The 12,047-nt window shown below is 45.1% G+C and overlaps 1 protein-coding gene across 3 annotated transcripts in view; it reads left to right on the top strand.

Annotated features, from left to right (window-relative positions):
- DPY19L1 (dpy-19 like C-mannosyltransferase 1) overlaps positions 1-12,047 on the top strand; it is a 212,274-nt gene that overhangs the window by 40,674 nt on the left and 159,553 nt on the right. For all 3 annotated transcript variants that reach the window (XM_063452080.1, XM_063452078.1, XM_063452079.1), the window contains exons 3-4: positions 10,733-10,757; positions 11,547-11,634. In XM_063452080.1, the coding sequence (XP_063308150.1) occupies positions 10,733-10,757; positions 11,547-11,634 (113 nt within the window). The remainder of the gene's footprint in view (positions 1-10,732; positions 10,758-11,546; positions 11,635-12,047) is intronic.

The raw sequence follows: 12,047 nt of genomic DNA, 5'->3' as shown, positions 1-12,047 counted from the left end.
TTTATAGCTTTCTAGAATTGTCAAGAGTACTATGTAAAGCAAGCATGTCAAACTCAAAGGCTAGCATGGGCCAAATAAACCAGGTTTAAGTTTATGTGGGCCGCAAAAAACAAACAAACCTTAAATTGTCATAGAAACTTGGGTTTGTTTTGAAAAGTACAGTATAAAAATGAACAAAAAACGCATCCCCCCTCTGTACTAAATCCCAGCACCCCCCTCTACTTAACCCTTTTCCATGTTAAAAAAATAAATACAAATATTAGCCAACTGCTGCTGCCTGTATGCGACTCTGGAATCCAGCCTCTGGTATTCCCCCAATGGTACCTTCCGCATCCTGTGCACCTCCAGGTCCCGCTACTCCTTGAAAACCTGTGAAAAAGGGGGAACATTGACATCACGTCTGAATGTGACATGGCGTTGCGTGCCTATGTGCACCATTAGGTCCTCCACTGTCCAGCCGCGGCCATCGCAACACTGACCGACACACACACTCTCTCTGACACACACTCTCACACTCAAATTTTCTTTATTGCTCCCTACCTTTGGGAGCTAGTATGGGGCCTCTCCCTGGGGTCTAGTGGGAATCTTCTCTCGGGAGCTCAGTCTTCCTGCTCCTCACGCGCGCACTTTAGTGATGCCGGGTGCCGGAATGGCATCATATTCCGGCATCACTACAGAGTGCGTGTGTGCGTGAGGGAGCAGGAAGACTGAGCTCCCTCTCTGCCACCAGCTACCTCTCCTCCCGGCCGGGTAAATTCGAGCAGAATTGGGGAGAGCAGTTGCCTACTCTGCCTTAACATGTCAAACGCTCAGCTTGCCTGGCTGCAAAGATACTCAATGTGGGCTGCAAGTTTGACATGCTTGATGTAAAGCTTTGAAATGAGTATTTCAATGTTGATTTTATTGGGATTTAGATTAGTGCGTTTTCATCTCTGTATATTTGAATGTTTATGTAAGTAATTGTATTGATCTTTAATTTTTGGGTATGTAAAATGCAAGTTTTCTTCCATTTTGTGTGCTAATAAGGTATAGAACAGGGGTTGACAAGCCTATAGCAGTTGTTCCATTCTTGGACTCAGGACTTTGGCCCCTGCAATATATCTTGTCTGACACACTTTAAACAACTCTGTTCGTGTGATTTTGGTTATATGGTTCGGGAACAAAACATTAGGGATCGACCAATTATCGGTTTTACCGATATTATCAGCCAATATTTGGTATTTCCGGCAATATCGGTATCAGCCAATAGAGATACCGATATTGCCGATAATGCATACCAGGACTGCCGGGCCCATTACAAGCCCGGTGGTCCTGGGCGGGCCGGCAGAAAGCTGTTACTTACCTTCCCAGCAGCTCCCTTCATCTCTCTGTGTAAATCCGTGGCCGTCAGAGCGCTAGGGAGGTAAGTAACAGTTTGCTGCCGGCCCTCCACTGCTCAGCCCATACCACTGGACCACCAGGGAAAGCCATAGCCCCCTCCCTGGCAAGGTAACAAGCAGGGAGGGGGGACAAAAAAAAAAAAAAACATAAAACTATTAAAAATAAAATTTAAATAAAAAATTCCCCCCCTATTTTACACAAATTCCATCCCTTCACAAACACACACACACACACACACTACACAAACACTCTTCATTTATTATATACACACACTACACAAACACACACACACTGAATTCATTATATACATGCACACACTCTGCATTCATTATATACATTCGCTTTACGCACATTACACACTACATTCACTATACACACTACACAAACACACACTGCATTCACTATACACACTACACAAGCACACACTGCATCCACTACACACAGAGCTCCCCATTCTAAACACACTGCATCCACTACATGTGTCATGAATATTTTGTGAATTTACCTTTATAAATAGTTTATGTTTTCGAAATGGTAAATGTACAGAATATCGGCTATCGGCCTGAAAGTTCACAGATTATCGGTATCGGCTCTAAAAAACAATATCGGTCGATCCCTACAAAACAGCTGCACGAACCAAAGACCACCCGGGAACTTGTTAAGCCTAATTGACAGTTTGTAACACGTTCCACCGCAGTGTTCAAACTGTTCATCTGGCTGCCGTTGTTTGCATGAATGACTACGAGCTGGTGGCCATCTTGTTCCCGCAAACGCAGACAGTGGTGTTTCGGAATAAATCTAAAGGAACTGAAATCGTACACAGAAACTCCTGAACACCGCTGGACTTCCAGCATCACCTGCGTTCGGTTCTACACCATTAGAAGGGCACTGTTCGGTGGAAACGTTCCCAAGAACAAGGTGAACAAGCTCCAAGGTATGACTGTTGACTATGTTTGGTAGTTTGTTCGTTTGTAAACTACCAAACTAGACCAACCACTAGCCATGATTTCATGAGTTTTGGGCATAGGACCATGTGCACGGTCGGTCAATTAATTGACTTTCATGAAAATCCCTGAACCGATCTGGGTGATTTTTGGATATGTTGGTCACCAAGATCGGGGCTATCAGGGGATGTAACTTTTTGTGAGGTTTTCTTATGTTTTGGGGGTACTTTTGAGGTACTGTTATATTGCATGTTTTCTGTACTAGGACATAATTTAATTTAAATGTGTACTTAGCAGCAGTCTAATTTAGGAAACCCCTTGCATGGGGAGTTGCATAAAAGGCTATGTGTGGCTCCCAATAAACCAGTTCATCCCCAACATGGAGCCTCGTCTCGTGTGTGTGTGTGGGAGAAAGTTATATCTGGTATATCCCTGCTCTTTGGATTGCTATATCACTAGCTCTTTTAACCCCTTAAGGACCAAACTTCTGGAATAAAAGGGAATCATGACATGTCACACATGTCATGTGTCCTTAAGCGGGAGGATAGGTCTTCCCACTGGAGCTGGATTCTTGGGTTGGACCAGGGTGGGAAGGGACGGCAAGCTGCGGCAGCTAAGGGGACTATGGTGCTTTCGGTGTCTGGTGCGGTGCTTGTAGTACTCAGTGATATTAGGAAGCAGCGATTGGCGGAGGTACCCAGTCGGGGTGCCAGGTGGTCTGCCACAAGGCCAAAATAGCTAAACTGGAAACACTCTCTAATTCAGCAATGCTTCTATTCAGCTATTTTGGTCTAAAATGTTAAATTCTCTTTGAATGCCTGACAGTTCTTAGTTCAGTAAATAACCGTATGTGTCTCATGCAAGCTGCATGAACAGGACCGGTAAGATTTCTGTGTGGAAAAGAAAATGCTTAAAGGGACATTAGTCACCAGAACCACTACAACATTCTGTTATCGCTCTGTGCTGCCTGTTCCCTGGTGTCCCCCAAAAATTGTGGGATGCCAGGATAGGACCCTGAAATGGTGGGTCCTAACCTGATTTTAACATGGAAGGCAATCTTTATTTTAGGAGATTATGTTTTTAAGTAGGCTTCTAGAATTAAAGAAAAAACAACAAATGTTGACAATTCCCCTTTTCTACCCAGAACTTGTTGTTACTAGGCAGTGTCAAGTGAAATGCTTCTCATAGATAAAGCGGCACTGTCATGCCGAATTCCGTTTTTTTTTTAACCCCCCTCCCGCCTCAACTACATCCAATCGACCCCCTAGTCATCCCCAAATGCCCCTATGCCCCCCACATTACCTATTTTTTATTCTTTATTTTCTGCCCGATCTTTATTCAGGGCGCCGCCATCTTTGTGTGGGTAGGTGAAGTCCCTATGGGACACGTCATCTACCCACACTACACAGACTGTGAGATTCCCGCACATGCCCAGTGAAACACCTGGACATGCGAACGGGAATTTCACCTATTCATTCATTCATCAGACAGACGAATGAATGAATAGAAAAAATCAGACGAACAAACTAACACTGAGTATCAGTGTTAGTTTGTTCGTTCAGTTTATTACAAGGAGGGAGCTACCGGCGTGCAGCTCCCTCCTTGTAATATGTAACTATAGAAGCGGCAGGGAGCAGAGCTCCCCACCACTTCATAAGCCCCCCAGGTCCCCCCCTCACTCTATGGGGGTCAATATGACCCCCATAATAGCACAAGGGAGATTAAAATCTCCCCAATACCCCTACTCGCTATATCGCGAGTAGGGGCATGTCCACTAAACAGTGAGCAGCCTGTGGCTGCTCACTGTAAAAAAAAAAAAAAAAAAAAAAAATAAAGGGTAATAAGGGGGGGACGGGGGGCCTACTGTCCTCCCCCGCCGGCCCCCACCCCTGGACGGCGGGTGGGGGCCATAATGGGAATGAGGGGGGACCTACTGTCCTCCCCTCAGGCCCCCACCCCTGGGCGGCGGGTGGGGGCCATAATAGTAATAAGGGGGGGGGGACCTACTGTCCTCCACCCCCCGGCCCCCACCCCTGGGCGGCGGGTGGGGGCCATAATAGTAATAGGGGGGGGGGGGGGGACCTACTGTCCCCCCCCCGGCCCCCACCCCTGGGCGGCGGGTGGGGGCCATAATAGTAATAAGGGGGGGGGGGACCTACTGTCCTCCAGCCCCCGGCCCCCACCCCTGGGCGGCGGGTGGGGGCCCTAATGGAAAAAAGGGGGGGGGGGACCTACTGTCCTCCCCCCCGGCCCCCACCCCTGGGCGGCGGGTGGGGGCCATAATAGTAATAAGGGGGGGGGGACCTACTGTCCTCCAGCCCCCGGCCCCCACCCCTGGGCGGCGGGTGGGGGCCCTAATGGAAAAAAGGGGGGGGGACCTACTGTCCTCCCCCCGGCCCCCACCCCTGGGCGGCGGGTGGGGGCCATAATAGTAATAAGGGGGGGGGGATCTACTGTCCTTCCCCCCCCCCCCGGCCCCCACCCCTGGGCGGCGGGTGGGGGCCATAACGATAATGGGGGGGGACCTACTGTCCTCCCCCCGCCCCCACCCCTGGGCGGCGGGTGGGGGCACTAAGTAAATTCCCCCCCCCCCCCCATCAAGGTGACTAGGGGTGCCCAAGCCCCCAGTCACCCACCCCCCACCCAAATAAAAAATGCCCCTACCTACCCCCCTCACCCTAAAAAATAGTGAGGGGGGAATAAAATTGCTAACCTGTAAAGTAAAATTAAACTTACCATTCGACGTCTTCTTTTTTCTAAAATCTTCATTTTTCAGCCCCAAAAAAGGCCAAATAAAAAACCATCATAGCCGTCGAACTAAAAATAAAATAAAAAACCCGAGCGCAAAAAAAAAAACCCGACGAAAAAGAAAAAACCCGAGCGCACAAAAAAATAATCCATCTTCACCCATGGAGGGCTCCGCGCAGACTGAGCTCCGCAGGGCGGGGCAAGGCTTATAAAGCCTTGCCCCGCCCTGCAATTAGCCTAAGAACACTCTGATTGGTGGGTTTAAGCCAATCAGAGTGCTCTTTGTCATTTTACAAGCGTGGGAAAGTTCTTTGGAATTTTCCCACGCTTGTAAAATGTCACAGAGCACTGTGATTGGATGGCTTGAAATCCATCCAATCACAGTGCTCTGTGTCATTTTACAAGCGTGGGAAAGTTCTTTGGAATTTTCCCACGCTTGTAAAATGACACAGAGCACTGTGATTGGATGGATTTCAAGCCATCCAATCACAGTGCTCTGTGTCATTTTACAAGCGTGGGAAAGTTCTTTGGAATTTTCCCACGCTTGTAAAATGACACAGAGCACTGTGATTGGATGGCTTGAAATCCATCCAATCACAGTGCTCTGTGTCATTTTACAAGCGTGGGAAAGTTCTTTGGAATTTTCCCACGCTTGTAAAATGACACAGAGCACTGTGATTGGATGGATTTCAAGCCATCCAATCACAGTGCTCTGTGTCATTTTACAAGCGTGGGAAAGTTCTTTGGAATTTTCCCACGCTTGTAAAATGACACAGAGCACTATGATTGGATGGCTTGAAATCCATCCAATCACAGTGCTCTGTGTCATTTTACAAGCGTGGGAAAGTTCTTTGGAATTTTCCCACGCTTGTAAAATGACACAGAGCACTGTGATTGGATGGATTTCAAGCCATCCAATCACAGTGCTCTGTGTCATTTTACAAGCGTGGGAAAATTCCAAAGAACTTTCCCACGCTTGTAAAATGACAAAGAGCACTCTGATTGGCTTAAACCCACCAATCAGAGTGTTCTTAGGCTAATTGCAGGGCGGGGCAAGGCTTTATAAGCCTTGCCCCGCCCTGCGGAGCTCAGTCTGCGCGGAGCCCTCCATGGGTGAAGATGGATTATTTTTTTGTGCGCTCGGGTTTTTTCTTTTTCGTCGGGTTTTTTTTTTTGCGCTCGGGTTTTTTATTTTATTTTTAGTTCGACGGCTATGATGGTTTTTTATTTGGCCTTTTTTGGGGCTGAAAAATGAAGATTTTAGAAAAAAGAAGACGTCGAATGGTAAGTTTAATTTTACTTTACAGGTTAGCAATTTTATTCCCCCCTCACTATTTTTTAGGGTGAGGGGGGTAGGTAGGGGCATTTTTTATTTGGGTGGGGGGTGGGTGACTAGGGGCTTGGGCACCCCTAGTCACCTTGATGGGGGGGGGGGGGGAATTTACTTAGTGCCCCCACCCGCCGCCCAGGGGTGGGGGCGGGGGGAGGACAGTAGGTCCCCCCCATTATCGTTATGGCCCCCACCCGCCGCCCAGGGGTGGGGGCCGGGGGGGGGGGAGGACAGTAGACCCCCCCCCCCCCTTATTACTATTATGGCCCCCACCCGCCGCCCAGGGGTGGGGGCCGGGGGGGAGGACAGTAGGTCCCCCCCCCTTTTTCCATTAGGGCCCCCACCCGCCGCCCAGGGGTGGGGGCCGGGGGCTGGAGGACAGTAGGTCCCCCCCCCTTATTACTATTATGGCCCCCACCCGCCGCCCAGGGGTGGGGGCCGGGGGGGGGAGGACAGTAGGTCCCCCCCCCCCTATTACTATTATGGCCCCCACCCGCCGCCCAGGGGTGGGGGCCGCGGGGGGGAGGACAGTAGATCCCCCCCCCCCCTTATTACTATTATGGCCCCCACCCGCCGCCCAGGGGTGGGGGCCGGGGGGGAGGACAGTAGGTCCCCCCCCCCCCCCTATTACTATTATGGCCCCCACCCGCCGCCCAGGGGTGGGGGCCGGGGGGGAGGACAGTAGGTCCCCCCCCCCCCCCCCCTATTACTATTATGGCCCCCACCCGCCGCCCAGGGGTGGGGGCCGGGGGGTGGAGGACAGTAGGTCCCCCCCCCCTTATTACTATTATGGCCCCCACCCGCCGCCCAGGGGTGGGGGCCGGGGGGGAGGACAGTAGGTCCCCCCCCCCCCTACTACTATTATGGCCCCCACCCGCCGCCCAGGGGTGGGGGCCGGGGGGGAGGACAGTAGGTCCCCCCCCCTCATTATCTTTATGGCCCCCACCCACCGCTCAGGGGTGGGGGCCGGGGGGGGACGACAATAGGTCTCCCTCCCTTATTTTACTTTACGGCCCCCACCCGTCATTTAGGGGTGGGGGGCAATATTTTTTTTTTTTTTTTTTACAGTGAGCAGCCACAGGCTGCTCACTGCTTACTAGACATGCCCCTACTCGCGGTATAGCGAGTAGGGGCATATTATTTACTAATACCAAGTCATTTTTACTTGGTGTTAGTAAATTTGGCTGAAAGACCAATTCAGGTCTTTCAGCCTTTTAGTAGATAGCTCCCTGATACCGTGGGAATTAGGGAGTTATCTACTAAGCGGCTGCAAGATGCAGCCGCGGCAATGAATAGGATCGGAGTTTCATTCATTAGAATGAAATTCCGATACGATCAAAGTACCGAATTGCATCCTAACACCAATGGAGAAACGGTGCTCATTCTGTTAGGATGCAATTCGGCAGTTTTGCCGGCGTTCTGTCTAAGTGACAGGACTTTCGGCAATACTGACAGGAAGTATTGTGGGAACTGGGAGGAAAGCTAGGGATCATGGGAAAATTGCTCTGACCAGCGGAAATGAAGCACACTTTGCTCCTCCGCTGGTCAGAGCTGGTCAAGCGGAGGAATCCCATAAGACAAAGAGTCCCTACTTTGTCTTATGGTTTTAAAGAAAACTAAAGAAGACAGGAAGAAAAGAATAACAGATCCTGAGAGAGGGGGAGAAGAGGAAGAGATTGAGGAAAGGTAAGTTCGGCATGACAGTGCCGCTATAAGCATTGTGGACACGATCAGAGGGAGACCCTGCAGAGAGGGATGGGAAAGATTAGGGAATGTGTGTGCAAGAACAAGTCCTATGGATGGTACACAGGTAGTCTTAACTTGCAACTGCACTCACAAAACAGGACTTGCAAGTAGGAAAGGTTATGCAATCAAGATTGGCATGCTGTGTGTGTGCGCACACAAACGTTGGATACAATTGTCATCTGGAAACAAACTTTCTGCGTGTGTGACTGACTGTAGCTGTAAGTGGAGCTCCACTTGGGTAATAAAATCAATGTATATAGGAACTTGCAGCATTTCAAGATCAATTGCTGCTCAGACAAGGGTTTTTCTTTTTAATTTAAAACACAAATTGGTCTGCTAAGTGAAGAAAACAAAAACGACAGTCATTACCTTTTGTAATTTTCTTTTTCCAGTCTTTTTTTTTCCCTGTGTATTTAAATTTGTATTAGTTTTAGATAGTATTTTGACCTACATTTTAAAATTATATCCAGCTCTCTCACAATAATCATTCCACTTTTACTGCCATAGCATCACAGGAGGCTGATTTTTCAAAATAATTATTTGGGTGGAATATGTGAACATCTCTTATATTAATGGTCTCCCCCCCCTCCCCCCCTCCTTTTCAGATATATTCTCCTCCTCCATTTGTCAGAATTAATATTTTTATACTGTATTTGTTATATATCTGTTATTAAATATAGGTTGGATAACATAGAAGATATTATGATTGTTGAATTTGGTAATTTGGTTAGTAATATACTGAGATCCAAAATTGGAAAGTATATATTATTGTAAGTATATGTTATTGTAAATAGAGTTTAACTAATTGTAAATTAGGATGCCAGGATGTTTTTAAATCTGTAATTGTGTTAGGGATTTTTAAATATGGCGATCCCGACTTCGTTGCACCTCTTACACTACTTCTGGTATCGGAAGAATACGTCTGACGTCAGACACAACGTGACGCAAATGTGGGCGGAGAGAAGGGAATACGTCCGGCAGAAACAGGAAACTGAGGACGACAACGGAACTAGGAAAAGGGCGCCAAATTCGAATACCTAAATGGAATATAAACAAGGAAGTCGAACAGATGATCTATGCACTTTGAGAAAGACTATACGAGTCGAAACGTGTCAGTGCTGCTATCAAATATTTTTTCACTTTATGCACTTTTTTATCCCTGTTTTTATTTCTTATGTCATTAAATTTTACTACATATCCCCATCTTTTTGTGTTATTTTACCTGCTGTATCCTGGCACCAGTGGCACCAGTAGTTATATCCTGAAGAGTGGTGGAGTGGAGACATTAAGAAAGGGATTTTCCTTAAGAACCTGAATAGTCAGAGCCTACTATATGTGGCTCTGCAAAGTGTGAGTGAACCAACTATATCTATTTCTGTTTATTTATGTAAAAACAGTATTATGCTATGTATATGTTTTTCTTCACTTAGGTGGAATCCAAATAATAAGTGTTAATAAGTATTTGAAAATTATTATTTTAATTTTCTTGCGCCCCCTATCTCTATTCTGTATCCTTGTTTTTAAATGAGTGTTTTTTAAGTGGTTTTAAAAACACTGGGGAGTTGCACTTATATCTTTGACACCACTTCCACACCTTGTATATTTTGCACTTTGTTGTGTAAAGTTTGTTTTATAACTTTTACCAAGTAACAAGACTTTATTTTTTTTCTTGTTTTTTTTTTATTTTTATTTTTTAAAGAAAATGAGTTACAATGTGAAGGTGTACTATTATTTTCACACAAAATGGCACTTAAGAGAACAGAAATAAGAATGAGATGGATAGAAAAAAGAATGAGATGAACAACTAATTCTTAATATAAATCTGTTTATGACATATACTAACAGAAACATTCTGCATTAGTAATAGAAACAAATTAATTGGATCACTGTGGGTATGTGAAATATTGCTACACCATTTATATACAGTATAATGAGTATGTACTGCATTCGCAATATCATTTTCTGTAGATAAATCTTTGAAACTATAATTACTAAGTTGGCATAAATCTAAATCACGGATTGAGAGGATTATAAATTATGAAAGAGACACTATAGTCACCAGAACAACTACAGCTTAATGTAGTTGTTTTGGTGAGTATAATCATTGCCTTCAGGCATTGCCACTGGAGGTGCTTCCTGGGGCAGTGCTGCACAGTAGGCAGAACTGCCGTTCAGTGTCTCCACGCTCTGCATGGGAACGCTGAATTTTCCTCATTGATTCAATGCATCTCTATGAGGAGGTGCTGATTGGCCAAAACAGCGTTTGGCCCCACCCCTTGCCGATTTTAGCCGATTTTTAGCCTCATGGGAAAGCATTGGATTGGCAAAAAATCAGCAATTCTGATGATGTCACCAAGGGGGCAGGGCCAGAGCCGGCAGAACTGCGCGGCGCTGGAAATAAGGTGAGTTTTATATGCTTTTAAGGGAGCTAAGCAAGCCACCTAAATGGTGGGTTTTAGCAATATAGGGTCAGGAATACATGTTTGTGTTCTGACCGCATAGTGTTCCTTGAACCATTTTTTCTCTCTATTAAATGCGTGTTTTGTATGAAAGCCTACTAACCTTTTTTGTTTTTGTTTTTCAGCTGCATTTACAGGTGTTTTACACTGGTAAGAATTGCTTTCTCTTATTTATAAAGTCTAGCTTAAAAAGGGCTATGCTATATATATTCCTGTGGTTAACCCCTTAAGGACCAAACTTCTGGAATAAAAGGGAATCATGACATGTCACACATGTCATGTGTCCTTAAGGGGGTTAAAGAGGCATTATTGTGTTTATGTTTGACTAAGTCTATTAATTCCAGCTACACACTCTAGAGGGCCTACAACACTAGAACCACCATGAGCTAAAGGTGTTATGACATGTAGAATGCCCCTTTAATTTTTTTCTTGGAGGATATTTCTTTTTTACTTTTGAGTTCCTTGAGTCCTTTTTTTTTTTTTACCAACTGCACACATCGCTTAAATGTGAAACACACTTATTTGCGCAGTCAGCAATTTTTATATATATATATATATATATATATATATATATATACAATTATTGTAACTCCATATTTAACCCCTTAAGGACCAAACTTCTGGAATAAAATGGAATCATTACATGTCATGTGTCCTTAAGGGGTTAAAGGAAACACTTGTAATAGAGCAATTATTTCAAATATAATATTCATAAGTGTAAATTAAAATATATGAATGAATAAAAGAGGTGAGCAGCGCTGCTAATCTCTTTTATTCATTCATTCTGTTTTATATGTCACAAGGGTGAGGGAACCCCTTGTTGGTGAATTGCTGCTATATTTATTGATAGTGAGCGTCTATCTCGACATTATCCTAAAATGTATGAATGCTTTAATGTGTCACTGTCTTCATTTTAGTTACTTTTTTTTTTTTTTTCAGGAGTCACATATCAACACTTTTTGAAAATGACCGCCATTTTTCCCACCTCTCAACACTGGAAAGAGAAATGACATTTCGCACTGAGATGGTTAGTTACAATTTTACTTAAATATTGAGCAGTCGGTTATTAGTTCGCATAACAAGAGCAGAGTTTTGTAATGGTGGAATGCCTTTGTTGCCATTGCAACAACAAAAAAATGCTTCCTATTGGTTTTCTATTGTGTTGATATGTGTAGGAATGAATAAAAGTCTTGATTTAGTGACTTTTATTTATTTATTTTTGCAAATCTATTATTTTCAGCATGGATAGAATTTGTATTTAAAGTGCACTATTGACCATGCACAAATATTTGTTACATTGCTCAAATATGCTGCTTCTTCCAGAGAAATGAACTGGAGCTGATTTTAGATGATGAATTCAATTTTTTTTATATGGAAGTGCAGTTAAATATAAAAAAAAAAAAATCACCTATTTTATAGCTCTGCAGGATTTGTTAGTGT

Source organism: Pelobates fuscus, chromosome 4 (assembly GCF_036172605.1).
Source record: "Pelobates fuscus isolate aPelFus1 chromosome 4, aPelFus1.pri, whole genome shotgun sequence".
NCBI classification, from domain to species: domain Eukaryota; kingdom Metazoa; phylum Chordata; class Amphibia; order Anura; family Pelobatidae; genus Pelobates; species Pelobates fuscus.
Note: the sequence above shows the minus strand (reverse complement) of the source record. Positions and strands in the feature narration are given on the sequence as shown.